Below are 15548 nucleotides of genomic sequence, written 5' to 3'. Positions count from 1 at the left end.
TTTTGTTCTGTCAATGACATCTTCAGTCTCACTCTTACTATGATAAAAGGCATCAGTTGTGTCATTGAACTATGCCATGTAGAACTGTATACATATACACATGGTGACTTGTTCCTCTGAATGTATCCTGATCATTAAGTGGCCTGTAACCATACATTAACTTACCTACTTTGGTTGTACCTTGAGTTACTTGTCTCATCAAAGTTGTACAGCATGGTCTTCCCATCAGGGGCATGGTTATTAAGTGCAGAGATCTGCAACACACACACACACACACACACACACAAAGTCAGCCATGTTAATCTAACATACCTGATTCTCTACACCATCTCTATGCAGTTAAATTAAAAAAAAAAACATGTTTGTCCTGGCATTCTGATATATTTTTAATGGAGCATGAGAACACCCAATGTTCTCAAACGACTCTGTTCTTGGTGAAATTTCTCAGCTGCTTGGAATGACCAAAGCTGTACCAATTTTACAACACTTCTCACAAGCTTTGCCTAAATTCTTTCCATATCCATCATAACTTCCCCTAATTAATTTTTCCTTCAAAGTTACAAAGCATAGATTCATCCCAGGTTTTCATAGAGTCTATGGATGCTGGTGCTGCCTCCGATTCTCTCAGATCCCACTCACATTACTTATATTTTTTTATGGTGTTTTGAAGGTCGCTTCCCAGTATAATGTGAGCTACTGTCTCCATTCTCTGAGGATGGAAGCAGAATATGAACTAGAAGCTTGTCTTGGTTTGGAAGTGATTAATGTAGATTCTGATGATGAAGGAAATGAAAATGAGAAATCTGGATAAGTAATCACTGTTCTAACAAAAACAATTTCAACAAAAAATGATCCAGAGACAGAGAGAACAAACTGATAATGCCAACCACAAATAAATTATTCCTAAGTTTCAAAAACAGACCTTGTGATAGCATTTAAAGTTTGTGGGGGGTTTGATTCATGAGACTTCGGAATATAACCGAGATGGAGAGGGGACACAATTGCTGCCCTACCTGCCACGGGGGTGCAGGAAACAGAATTTGAGCAGACAAGTGAAGGTTTCAAATAAATGCAGGATTGTGCCAGGAAATGATTTGGTAGACACACTACCCAGGACTTCATAAACATTGAAGACATGACTGATTTTCTCTTTGTCATATTCCCTGGGACAAACACTGCATGCCTTCCAAGACAAACCGTGATACTCCCTCAAAGAGCAATAAGCCCTCAGTTAGAAATACAAAATATCTGAGTGGAGGGGTGTCTTCAGACTGAAAGGGAGCAATCTACACCACAAATCAGCCAGACAACTAGTTCCCAAAGTGAGTGCTCTTCTCCAATCTCACTTTCCTAATGTAGCTGGCATTCCATGGTAACTCATGTTTTCAGTTATTTCTTTTGAGATTTTACACATGTAATATCATCTCAACAATAAAGAAATGTGCCTCCAACTATGAATGAATATATGTATGTTACTTATTCTCTTCATCCCTGCATATTGATTTTTCCACTTGACATCTCAAAAGCACCAGTTCAACATAGGTCTAAAAGTAAGCTCACAATTTTACATCCTTAGACTCTACTTACACCTGTCCCTTTGTCAGTGGCTGAAGCTTCCTACCTGATAGTTACAAAGCCTAAACCACTAGAAATGAGCTTTGACTCAATTTACCATCAAATGCAAGTCCTCAAATTCTGCCATCCATACAACTCTATTGTCAGAGTAACTGCGTGAATAAGAAAAAAAAAAGGGTGGGGAATAGGAGAGAAACTGCTTATAGGGATTTGGCCTCTGCAATGAAAGGACTCGATCAGTATTCCACAGTCTCTGTATATGGGAAACTCAGGACAGCTGGTAGTGTGTTTCTTGTCTGAATCTGAAGGTTCAAACACTGGGAGTCAGGAAACACGGTTCCTATCTGAGGGCAGAAGACTGGTGTCTTAAGTAGGCTGGCGATGCCTGCTCTAACTCTCCTTTATTTAATTCCATTTGGATCTTCTATTGATTGGATGAAGGCTTCCTGCATTAAAATAATCTTCTCTACTTAGTCCATGTCCTCAGAAGTTGATTTCATTCAGGAATACACTTGCAGATACCCTTTTGAGTAATGCTTAGCCAAATATCTGGGCAACTCATGGTCCAGTTAAGTGGACATGTAAAGTTAACCAGAGCAATGCAATCACCACAATATCTAGATGGGCTCAAGTTGTTCAATGTCATTATCATTATCTGTATAATTTCTATATATTAACTCTTTCTCCATATGGATGGAGAAAGATTCAATTCCATTATATATATATATATATATATATATATATATACACATATATATGTTTGTGTGTGTATATATATATATTCAATTATATTACCAATTCAATTATATATAATCTTCTTGGTTATTTCATTGTATTCTTCAAAGCCAGTCCCCATTTACCTCCTACCTCTCACTAATGCATCTTGCTCTACTTTCTTTGAATTGCCTTAAGACTGCAAAATTATCTTCTCCAAAAAGTCTTGAACCTCTTTTATGAGGTTCTTTTTCAACCTTAGGATGTCAAATGTGAGCTTTTCTATATATCAACCATTCCTGCTACCCATACTCATGCTAGTTATGAGCTCATACAATGTCCAGTATTTCTCTATCTAGGACTCTTTACCACCATAAATAAGGAACTACTTACTACAGCTCATCTTGAACAAGTGAATGCCTTAGCTCAAGAAATAAGTTCACCTTGTATACAACTATAGCCTTAGCATTCTGCCTTATACTAGGAACTTGATGAAGGTCTGATGATCAGGCTAGGGGTGAAGGTCAGTGGTAAAGTATTTGCCTAGTATGTGCACAGCCATACAAACACAACAACACACACACACACCAAAAAAAACCCACAAACAACAAATATTGTCTTTTAACTAAATGATGAGCCAGTTCCTAATGGACATTTATAACCAAGCCATCAGCTGCCAATCTAGGATATAAGCCATAGTTCCATGTCACCTTAGACTAGGTCTAATAAACGTACCTTAAGTCAGTCCATAAGCTCTATACTGGGAAAGAAGGGTTGATTCAAAACCATTTTCTGTGTTGGCCAGGATTGCCTTTCATCAAAGTAAACCTCACAATGATTTTTCTATAGGTGAGCAAACATTGTTTTTTTTTTTTTCTTGAGAGAAAATGTCTTCAACAGAAACCATTCGATTCATTTCTTAGACTTTCAGAGTAGAACCAAAGGCTGTTCTGCGTAGTTCTTTTTGACGTGGGGTTTAAAGGCACATCTACAAGCTCAGAAGCTCCATTTGTAAAATTAGAAACCTACTGCGCATAAGGGTTTTTTGAGATCCTGGAGTGATGGCTCAGCAGTTAAAAACTTGAAGTGCTCTGCAGCGGACCTGAATTTGGTTCCAAGCCCGAAAGTCAGGCCCCTCATAATTATCTGTTACTCTAGCCCCAGGGCGATACAATATATCTGGAACACACACACATGCACACAATTTTTAAAATAAAATATACATATTAAAGTCTAATGTTTCAGAGTTGCTTGCTTGACTTAAAAATCAGAACATATATAATTAGGAAAGCCCTGTTTCTTCCTACTGTTCTCAGGTGCCTTTTTTATTTCATCGAATTTCTGTCATGCAGGTTGAAATTATTTCTGCGGAATACCACATATTCAATACATAGCAGGCATTTACAACAGGGGTGACATGGCCGACTAGACATTTCAGCTTTTTAAGCTGGAATTACAGTTCCTATAATTCTGATAATGTGAGACCATTTCCCCTGTTTGGTGCCCAGCACCAGGGGCTGCTGGAGCTCACTGGCTGACTCACTTGGTTAGCATAGGACTGCATCCCAGACGTAAGCTCCCCTGACTCCTTCAGAACCCTCCTTCAGCTTCTCCAACACTTGGGCCAGCTGCATGCATGATGAAAGCACCGTGTTCTCTGCTGAAGATGAGAGACTCTTACAGGTACCACTCCACATCCGTCTTCCCTTTCTCCTTGCTTTGCCCTGCTGATGTGAGGCGTCAGCATCTAGCACCAAGCCTTGCATAGACTACTGAATCAACTCTGCCAACCATGAACTGTCAAATCCCTATAATAAACACATGAAGCCCTACTCTTACAGGCTCTCCTTCTCTACTTGGTCCCAAATCAATAAACTTCTAAGGAGTTGTCTAGCACGCTGGCATCGCTCAGGTTGGAGAGCATTCTCCGAATGTTGGTGTATCTCTAATGTATAAAAAAAAAATCCCACCTTTAAAGATGAAGTGATTTCGGTATATGATGCCAAGTAAGCACTTCTTTTAAAGTTCAGAGACCTGGAATTTGAGTGCAGCATTGTAGTTTACATGAGCTGACTAGTTCACAAACTGGAGAAATAGGAACCCAGGGAGTCTGAGCTCTGAGGCCAACTTTCTGGCTTTTGCTCAACTGCATGAAATGCATCTCCATCTTCATGGGAATGATGCACATCTCAAGCCCATTGAAGGAGTATGTGTAAGAGTGAATGCCAGTGAGACTGAGACACCAAAATACCAACTCCACCATGTAAGGGTGGAATGGAACTCACCTCTCCCCGACCCTTGACCCTTCAACCAACATGACTACAAGAGGAACCACCTGCCTCAAACTCCACCATGACTTAGTAACTTGGAATCAGCCCTTGCTCTAGTTTGTAACCTGAGTTCGTATTCCCCAGACTAACCTACAATCTCAAGAAAAGGAATTAGCTCTCCATGGGCTTGAGCTAATGCTACCAATTGTGATCATCCACTCTATAAGAAATTATCTTAAATGCAGTCCTCAAATAATTTCTTCAGATAAGGACTCAAGAAACAGAAATGCATAGTCAAAGGGGGACAAGACACTCTGAAATAACCCCCATGAACAAGAGAGCAAGCATAGAACTTTACTGTTATGGAGATTTCAGATATTGGAGTAAGCATAGAAAGATGGTAAAATACGTACTTCTGCCATGCATAAAAGAATGAAACCAAATAATATAAAGTAAAGGAATATTTAAAGTGACTAATAAATTAACAAATGAACTCAACAGAATGTTTATGAACAAAGAATATAACCTCACAAAGCAAAACCCCAATGGATATAAGGTGAAATGGATAAAGATAAATCAATATGGAAATATATTGAAGAATTATTCAGAAAGCAGGAACAGAATAGCAGACATGCCAGAATTTAGACTGTCTAGTCTAAATGAGAGAGAAAATACAATTGGAAATGAAGCAAAAATAATTTTCAAGCACACATCTGCCAAATGTTGTCCAGCAGTGTAGACAGACACAAAACCATAAATTTAGAGTTCACAAACATTCAGTTAAAGTAAGTAAAGATTAATCCATGTATAGGGACTGAAGATATGGCTCAGTCAATAAAGGACTTATGAAGGCATGAGAACTGAAAATTATGAGATAGTGCCGATCAGAAAACATTGATCATTGTTATTGTATGAGGGCAGGTGTACACATGCTGTGGTACCTATGTAGAAGTCAGAGGAGAACGTTCTTGGGTATTGGTTCTTTCCTTCCACTGTAGGCTCTCAGGAGTGAACTCAGGCCATCAGGGTAATGCAAGAAGCTCTTATACCAACTCAGATAAACCCTAACAGTTCTAGAGTCACTAAAGGGTACTAAGCACCACTAGTATTGCACAACTATCTGTATTAGATAGCACCTGATCCACACAATTGTCCATTTAAAACATTTATAATCTCAGCTTCCATGAGTCACAGTGGAGGTGCAGCTTAGCTGAGGCCTCTACCTTAGATCTTTTATGAGGCTGCAGTTGAGCTGTTGGCCATGGCTGTCATCTCATCAAATGTTTGAACAGAGAAAAACTCAGTTGCAAGAACGTCTTGGCTATAGACAAGATAACATGCCCTTCAGACTATTGGTCTGAGGACATCAGCTCCCAGTGGGCAAAGAGTATCCATTGGTTTTATGGGTTCTAAGAAGCCATCCATATGACAGGTGGTATGACAAGTTGCCACAACATGAGGAAGTAGGAATAGGAATGTAAGTTCAGTCTACATCCTAACTGGATGAGTGACAGACCATCACTGTTGCCATATCCTATTCGTATACAGTCTTTTATTGAAGGAAGGAAATTACTTAGGGACATGAGTACCATCAGGGGGCAAGGATCACTAGGGACTATCTTTGATGCTACTTTACCAGGCTTATTAAAGCTACCTGTCTTAGATCTAGTGGTTGGTGGCTACTTCTTCAAGGGAAAGGAAACCCCCCCCAAATACTTGCATTAAAATTTTCATAATACTTTGTACAAAACAGCCAAAGTCTAAAAACAACCAGATGTCTAAGAAACATAGATTGGATAAACAAATCATGGTCCATTCAGCCATCGACTATTACTAAGCAATGGAAAGAATGAATGGCTGATGAATACAACCACATGAAACAACAGTGAACATTTCAAAAGTCAGGAAAGTCTAAAAATGGTGGCATTTGTTATATGAGGTTTGAAAACAAGCAAGACTCATCTTCAGTGATGGAAATGAGGGGAGCATTGCCTTGGGAGTGAGGCAGGTGGGACTGACAAAATAGATGGTGGTGATGTTTGAGGGGTGGTGATTGTACGAGACCACATTTTTCAAAATACATTAAAGCATATAATTAAGATCTATGTGCTTCACTCTATGTGGCTTTTACTTCAACTGAAGGTAATCTGAGAGCTGAGGAGATGGTTCTGTATATAAAGTGCTTGTTGAGAAACTATGAGGACCTGAGTTCAGTTCCCTAATACCCACAGAAAAAGCTGAGCATGAGGGTGTACACCTCTAATCCTGGGGCTGGAAGATGAAGACAGGAAAACTCCAGGGGCTTGATAGCCAGTCTAGTCAAATGTACAAGCTCCAGGTTCTATAAGAGACCCTGTCTCAATGCATAAAGTGGAAAGCAGTAGAGGAAGACAGCTGACATCAAACTCTGGCCTCTTCATGAGCATATACTAGTGTGTGCACCCCCATGAACTACACACACATACGAAGAGAAACCATATGAAGCAAAAAGTAACCCATGACATAAGGCACACATCTGAGATATAACCACATACCAGGGCTCATGTTTGAAAGCATAAGGAAATCACCAGGGAAGTACTGCAAGATATATAGTCAGACAACTATGGTATTAGGCCCATGAATTTTAATTCTCCATGAGGGAGAAGACAAAAGAAAAATCAAAAGACATTACATACTGATAAGATGACAAAAAGATACACAACTGAAAGTTGGTATCTAATTATCTAATTACATACTCCTTTTTAAAATGAAAAAAGTCAGTACAAGGTGTGGTGATGCACACCTTTAACCCCGCCCCTCCACCAGTACTTGGAAGGCAGTACGTGGAAGGTAGAGCTCTGTGAGGTTGAAGCTAGCCTGGTCTATATTGTAAGTTCCAGACCAGCCAAAGCTACATGCTGAAACCCTGTCTTAAAAAAAAGAAAAAAAATAGGGGCTGGAGAGATGGCTCAACAATTAAGGACATTGGCTGCTCTTCCAGAGGTCCTGAGTTGAATTCCCAGCAACCACATGGTGGCTCACAACCATCCATAATGAGATCTGATGCCCTCTTCTGGCATGCAGGTATATATGCAGGCAGAACACTGTATATATAATAAATAAATCTTTAAAAAAACAATAATAATAATAATAATAAATAGCACAAACATGGCTCAAAAATAAATAAAACCAAGCAGAGCTATTAACTAGTTAATAAGACATAAAGAACATGGCACCAATACCTGAAGTACACAGGGTCATAGAAGGTTTATAAAAACTGACATTATCAGACCCAAAGAAGGTAGTTTCAACTTTTAAAGAATTGATTTCATACAGAAAACAGTTTCTGCTATAGGATTGTCAGTTCAAAGACAATGTTCAAAAGTGCAGAATCAATAATGAAAACATATAGTAGGCATATCCAGAAATCTATTCTGGGAGATCTCATATTTTTAGAAAGTACGAAATAAGAATAGCTTTTGATAAAACAGAGGCTACAGGCATGATCATATTGCAATTTTTTAAAGTCTCAGCTATATTATAAGTATTTTCTGGGGATGCTGTTAGCATGCATATGAATGCATATATTCTATAAATGTAAGGATTTAGAAAGTGGTATGTGTTAGAACAGCTGGTGAATTTTTCTAACCTATTTGAAACAAAAAGCCAGTGAGGAATTCAGGAACTGATAATAAAGATTAAATATATAGCACTGATTGGGGGAAAATTAGTTCTTTGAATCTTAAAACAAACCTCTGGTGATATTGTTCAAGGAGGAAGAAGACAGAGTCACAAGTGCAGGGCCATTAAAAAAAACATTATGTAAAATGAAAAAAATAAAAAAAATGGCTTATTAAAATCAACCTGAAAAGAATTATAAAATATGTATTATGCTATAATTAGTTTTAATAGAAATAAGATTGCAGATTTCTGATGTATAGAGCTATGTGGGGAATGTTAAATTACTGAAATGCATCCAAAAAACATAACTAGACAAAGACACAATGTTAATGAGTTGGACTCAAATTCCAGCAAAACCTCCTGTGGGCCAGGGAGATGACTCAAGGGGTAAAGGCACCACTGACAGTTCTGACCACCTGAGTTAGATGGGGCCACATGTTGGAAGGAAAGAATCAACTCTGGCAATCTGTTGTCTGACTTCCTTAGGTATATCATGGTACATAAATATGAATGTGTGCCTGTACACACACACACACACACACACACACACACACACACACACATAAATGTTTTTAAAGGGGTAACAAAATCATTCCATATTTCCTTGTGACACTCAAGTCTGAGGCTGCATGGAAAAGCCAAGAATGGTTAAGGATGTTTGAAGAAGCTCAAGGTAGTAAGATTTACCTTCCCAGGTGTACAGAACACTAGAACCCTTAAGGCATGTTGACATACTGTGAGTACTTTTCAAGAATAGACAAATAAAACAATGAGACTGGAAGTCTTCAAAAGAGAGGAATAAAGCTGTGAAAATGTCACATATGATAGAGCTCCAGGTGTCCTTCACATATAATGCTGTCACAACGCTCTGCATCAGGCTAACCTCCAACGTCAGCCCACGCACAAAACTCAATAATCAGCTAGTTACAGACTTAAAAAAGCAAAGTATATGACTTTTCAAGACAATACAGGAAGTCATGACCACACTGTAGGTACTATCGCTCCAGTAAGTTATAAAAGGCACAAGCCTATCTACATTAAGCCTGGAAAGGTATGCTGGTGCTCATGGGTGATGCTAAGTGTAGAATGAAGAGACAAACCACAAAGGAAAAGGAAAAAATCATAAATGTATAGAACTGCAGTTTTTACCATGTGTATTTATAAATCACACCCAGAAAATTGGAAGTAAAAAAAAATAAAATAGAACAAAAAAAATTCACTGAAGAAAACTTCATGTGGCTTCCAAGTGAAATGATGCTTTGCTCTCTGGCTAATTAAGGAAACACAATTGTAAAAGACAAGAGCATCCTCTCTTTAACATTACCAAAGTGGAATGATTGGCACTTTCTGCATTGCTAGAGGGCAAGTCAAGTTGAGCAATCACTTTAGAAGCTGTGTGATATGTTCTTATATGCTGTAGCTATGCCTATTCCAGGAATATCAAGTCTATTCTATGTCTGCAAGAGTGTTCTGCATGTGTGCACAAGGGGACATGCCTAAAAGTGTAAATAGACAAACTATTTATAGAAACAAAAGCCTGGAACCAGATGTCTAATGGAGCAATACAAAAATAAATCATAGCATGTGGTGACACCAGGAAAGCAGAATAAACTACGACCATCTGATGGGCTGTGTGTGAATCTCAAGAATATTAGGGGGTGTACAATAATTACTAAAGAAATATGTAAGTGGAGTTATTCTTGGTAGAAAAATTAAAACATGCAAAAGGAAACAATATATCCAGGAGGCAAGTGGGTAGCTGTGAATAAAATCAAGAAAACAATAAACACAAAAGTGCTAATAGTATTTATTAATGAGGGTGGAAAGGGATAAATGGAATGGAGAATATGAGTTGTGGGTATCACAAAGGTAAGCATTTCCATTTTAATCTTTTTTTTTTTTGGTTTTTTGAGACAGGGTTTCTCTGTGTAGATTTGTCCATTTTAATCTTAAAGAAGATGGGATGGAGAGGGAGGACAATGAAAGAGACATCTTGACAGAGTGAGCCATTATGGGGTTAGGGAGAAATCTGGTGCTAGGGAGATCCCCAGGAACCCACAAGGATGTCCCCAGCGAGACTCTTAGCAATGGTGGAGAGGGTGCCTTCCCCTGTACTCAGATTGTCATCATAGAACCTACCAGTGATTGATGGAAGCAGATGCAGAGACCCAGAGCCAAGCACTTGGCTGAGCTTCTGGACTTCAGCTGAAGAGAGGGAGGAGGGATTATAGGAGCTGGGGGGGAGGGCACAAGATCATGATGGGAATAACCACAGAGACAGCTGACCCAAGCTAGTGGGAGCTGACAGACTCTGGACTGACAGCTGGGGAGTCTGCGTGGCCCTCTGAATGTGAGTGACAGCTGTGTGACTTGGCCTGTTTGTGGGTCTCCTGGCAATGGGGCCAGGATTTATTCCAGGTACATGAACTGGCTTTTTGGAGCCCATCCCCTATCATGCAATGTTTACTCAGCGTTGATGCAAAGGGAAGGGACTTGCTTCTGCCCCAACTTGGTATGCCAGCTTGTGTTGACTACCCAAAGGAGGCCTTACCTCCTATAAGGAGTGGAAGTGGTGGGATGGAGGAAGTGGGAGGAGTGGGTAAAAGGGAGGGGGGACAATGGTTGGTATGTAAAAATGAAAAAATGTATACAAAAAAAGATGGGGAGCATGAAGATACCATGCTTTGTCAGTCTATACCCTTCTTATATTTTTATAAAGGTTTTGCATTTACTTGTGGAATGTAATGATTCCAAAGAAAATTAGCTTTTTAAAAATCAGGAAAAAAAATCAGAAGTCTGAGTAGCAGGGGGATTAGAGAAGCAGCCGCCTCCATGGACCACATCTCCATTGTCTCCTTCACCTCCAAGTCAACGTCACTTGCCCATACCATTATGCTAGAGCTGTCCTTTTACTTAAAGCTTCCTTGTAGGTTGCTCACTAGCACTGCCTAATTAGTCCCTGTGGGCACCTGAATTTACAGCCCTGTGTTAAGGCAGCATCTACAGATGTGTTAGTTCCACACCAGTACCGCTCATCAGTTTCTGAGCCGGAGCTCTGCACTCTCAGAAGATCACATTGAAAATTATTCCACTTAAGACTTGACTTAGCCCCTTAGCCTTCCTCCTAACCATTCTCTTCCTTTCTGTTTCTTTCTTGGAGGGTGTATTTTTTTTCTCAATGACAGCAGCATTCATTCCCAAGACTCAGCAGGGCCCTCAACATTCTTCTACCAACAGGAAACCTCCTTTCATTTTTATGCTACATAAGCAGTTATATTCTAGTTGTTGATCTGTAGTCAGAAATGGATAGGTATCACTTCAAGAGTGTTTTGCTCTCTATGGTTCCCAAGGGCTCTTGCAGGAGATTTTTCTTAGCATACAGTTTAGCGTGTGAGCAAACTGCAGTGTGTCACCCTGCATAACAGAGGCCATCTGGGAGGGCTGCAACACAGACAGTAGGCTACTTTCTTGTTTCTGCTCCCAGGAGGTGGTCATACCAACGTGGTTCTTAAGTCGCCTTTTACAATGGACATTTTCACGGTTGCTCCCTTTCTTAGTGTCCTGGTACTTCCAAGGCTGGGGTTGGGAGGATACCATTCAGTTTTAAGTCTACTTGTCTGCCTCAGAGCCTTTCTGATGACCAGGGGAACCTTAACTAACAGACAAGAATAAAATAAATTCTGATGCCTAAAATGACAGCGTCATACCTAATGAATTGTCGGAACCCTGCACGTATTATCTTTGTCAAGTTTCTTTTCACTCTACTTCCAGATGTCTTTTCACAAATTCACTCACTGCGAATGCTAGGTACAATGTCTGAGCATGTCCAATATATCTGGGATTTGGTGTCACTACTGTAAACTACTTAAATGTGAGAACTATTGTGTGACTTGTACAGAATGTGACATGTGCATCACTTGGCCACACATGGTGCTAGCTTCTCGTTCTCATTCATGGACACATTCTGGAAACATAAGCACTAATTCCATGAAGAAAGAGTGACATTTATTTACAGTATACCCATAGAGATGGGGGGGGGGGGTGGGAACAGTTTTTCTAGAAGTAATACAGTCCAGTAAGCAACTTTGATTTCTACTAAATTAGGTTCAAATCTGGTTTTGGCCATTTGACTGTTTCGAAAGGAAAGATAATCTATATTTGTCTGTGAAGTCCAGTAAGGTGAAGGAAAAACTTGAGACAAAGGGATACAGAAGGTACAATAGTCTATGTTAGTGATGACCTAGTCTACAAAAGAGTGGTAAGTGAGTTAAAAACTGAGTTAACTGCTGAAATGAGAGGAGGCAGATCAATGGGGATGATTGAGCTTTTTCTTTTTCTTTTTTTTTTTTTTTTTTTTTTTGGTTTTTCGAGACAGGGTTTCTCTGTGTAGCTTTGCGCCTTTCCTGGAACTCACTTGGTAGCCCAGGTTGGCCTCGAACTCACAGAGATCTGCCTGCCTCTGCCTCCCAAGTGCTGGGATTAAAGGCATGCGCCACCACCGCCCGGCGAGCTTTTTCTCATTAAAGTGAGCTAGTCAAAAAATGGAGGCATACCGTCTCATTTTGCCATTATAATTAGCATAGAACAAGGTTGATTTTTCTTAAAATCAATAAAATTGACTAAATTTTGCATTTTCAAAAATGCATAGAGACATAGAATCAGTACTGAGCTGTAATCAAGATAAGTATCACTGTTCCACCTCCCAAAGCAGCCCCTCTTCACATCCCAACTAGTTCTCCTCCCTGACACAGGCAGCCCTTGGTCTACTCTAAATCTACATCACAAGACTCATTCTTTTTTTTTGCTGGTATAATAATAGCAATGCCAACACCAGAACAGGGTGACTGTCCTTAGTCTTAAAAGTCTTAATATGCTCCAAACTAAAAAAAAAAAAAAGAAAAAAGAGTGCCACTAAGAGGCCATCATTTGCAGTATTTGTGGGTTTCAGATAAGGAATGTTCCGGTAAGGTCTTCTAAAATCTAGACATTTCCAAACTGAAACACATTTTGTAGCATGAATATTAAAGGGTCTTTATTAATAAAACAAACCCGGTGCCAAGTATTGGGGTGAACACTGGAAGATCAGAGAGACAGAACAGGCCACAGCTAACCTCACCTGGCCAACTTCTCAGCTGATCCTGTTTCCCCAGACTGGAAGCCTCTGTGTCCTCATATCCCAATGGCTCTCAGCTGAACTACTGCTAAAAGCCTGAAAGCTTAACCAGCCAAAATCCTTCTAGTTTCTGGTCCTCACGCCTTATATATCTTTCTGCTTTCTGCCATCACTCCCTGGGATTAAAGGCTTACTTTCTGGGATAAAAGGAATGAGTCACCACACCTGGCTGTTTCCAATGTGGCCTTGAACTCACAGAGATCCAGAGGGATTTCTATGCTAGGATTAAAGGTGTGAGTGCCACCATTTTCTAGCCTTTGTATCTAGTGGCTGTTCTGTCTCTGACCCCAGATAAGTTTATTAGGGTGCAAAATATTTTGGGGAACACAATACCACCACAACATTTGGTTTCCAAGAATTTCAGGCAAGTAATATTCCACCCACAATCATAATATTTTAGACCAAGTCATATTTCTAGTGCCAGGCCTGACTTGAACTTTATAGATAAAGAAACAGAGGCTTTGAGAAAATTTAGGAAAAGGAAAAAGAATTGCCTATAGTTATAATGTTATGGGTCTGGAGTCATTCAGAGATTCATCAGTCTGACCATGAATAAAATTTAATAAAGAAGAGGCTTTATTAAATAGTGGCCAGGACAATGAATAATGGCCAGGTCCATACCTGAGATTCATACTCAGAGTATGGCACCAAATTACATTAGTCAGGGGCTTATAAAAGCAGAACTAACAAGGCTCTGTATTTTATGCCTTCATGCAATCAGAGGCAAGCACACATCCTGATATACTTCCTGCCTACATACTTCCTGCCTACCTGTGATCAATTGGGGCTGTGCAGTCGGAGCAACCAAGCTTGTCTACAGAAGCAAAAACACATAACTTGTTACCTTATATGAGCAACAGCACTCAGCATTCCAGGAATATATCTGTCCTTGGGCAAGTGGAGCTTTACAGGTTAGAGTCAGTTATGTTTTATAGATCTCCTAAGCACAGTAATTTAAACTTAAAACATAACATTAGCCATCACAATAAAGGGGACATATCACAGCTTGATTTTAAGACTGTCTGATTTTAAATTAAATTTTAAATTTTCTTATTTTAAATGATCTTATTTTTTTAATTGTGTGTGTACATGGTAGGGGGATGTATATACATGGGGTTGTATGTACATGTACATGCAGATGATGGGAGAGGCCAGTAGAGGGCAATGGATACCCCTGGAGCACTCTTAACCACTAAGCCATCTCTCCAGCCACCTAGATCTATTTTCTTAACTTTGTTCTGATTGTGCCTTCATAAGATTCAAACAGTAGGACAGAGTGAAAACATTCTAGAGAGCTAGGTGCTAGAATCCTCTTACTTTTTAAAATAACAATAAACAGAAGGAGAGATATAGGTAAAAATTTGGTTAATTTTACTAATAAAGAAATAAAAACAATCATTTAAGTATAAGATAAGGCTATGATCTTAGAATATCTTCCTTACAACCTTTGTGAAATGTGAAGAAGATAACACCCGGGCCCCTTATGTTCTCTGTCAGAGTCATGTATTTTGTAAAGCAAAATCTAGACCAATTAGATCCAGTGCTGTAGCTGTTCCAAAGCCATGAGCATCAGCTGCCTAAAATTCCTAAGCAGAGAAAAGGATCTTCATTCTGTGGTTTGTCTTTCAGGTTGGAGTCCCCAACCAGATCTCTAGTGATGGAAGCCCCAAAAGGGGTAGAAATAAATGCAGAAGCGGGCAATATGGAAGCCACCTGCAGAAGTGAGCTGAGACTGGAGTCCAAGGATGGGGAGGTAAGGAGTGGGAAGAATAGAAATTGGGAGTCCACTGGCCTGAGAGCCAACTTTTCCCCTAGGCTGGTTTGCACTGAGATTAATCTTACACAATATCAACCAAAGGTGCCCACAAGACAGTTGAACAGCATGACTATAAGCCAAGCCCATCATACATAAAAGTTATGATTCATTATTTGTGAAGTACTGGGATTAAGTTGTGTACACACCCATGTGGCTGAAGACAAACTTAATTCACATGTACTTCTTTTATGTTATGTGCTTGGGTTCGGTTCTCTTTGAGAATGGGAAGTTGGGTCTAAGCACTATCCTGAGTCAGAACAAGCCAGAACCTAACACTGTCAGAATAGATGGCCAAAGAGTAAAGTGCTGTTGACTCTCCTTACCACAACACAACCCCAGT

At 39.6% G+C, this 15548-nt stretch overlaps 1 protein-coding gene across 3 annotated transcripts in view; it reads left to right on the top strand.

Annotated features, from left to right (window-relative positions):
* The window catches only part of Sgcd (sarcoglycan delta), a 933235-nt gene that overhangs the window by 908147 nt on the left and 9540 nt on the right, over positions 1 to 15548 (top strand). For all 3 annotated transcript variants that reach the window (XM_042283896.2, XM_042283895.2, XM_006987139.4), the window contains one exon: positions 15022 to 15145. In XM_042283896.2, the coding sequence (XP_042139830.1) occupies positions 15022 to 15145 (124 nt within the window). The remainder of the gene's footprint in view (positions 1 to 15021; positions 15146 to 15548) is intronic.

Source organism: Peromyscus maniculatus, chromosome 8 (genome assembly GCF_049852395.1).
Source record: "Peromyscus maniculatus bairdii isolate BWxNUB_F1_BW_parent chromosome 8, HU_Pman_BW_mat_3.1, whole genome shotgun sequence".
NCBI lineage: Eukaryota > Metazoa > Chordata > Mammalia > Rodentia > Cricetidae > Peromyscus > Peromyscus maniculatus.
This window is presented reverse-complemented; position numbering and strand designations above follow the sequence as displayed.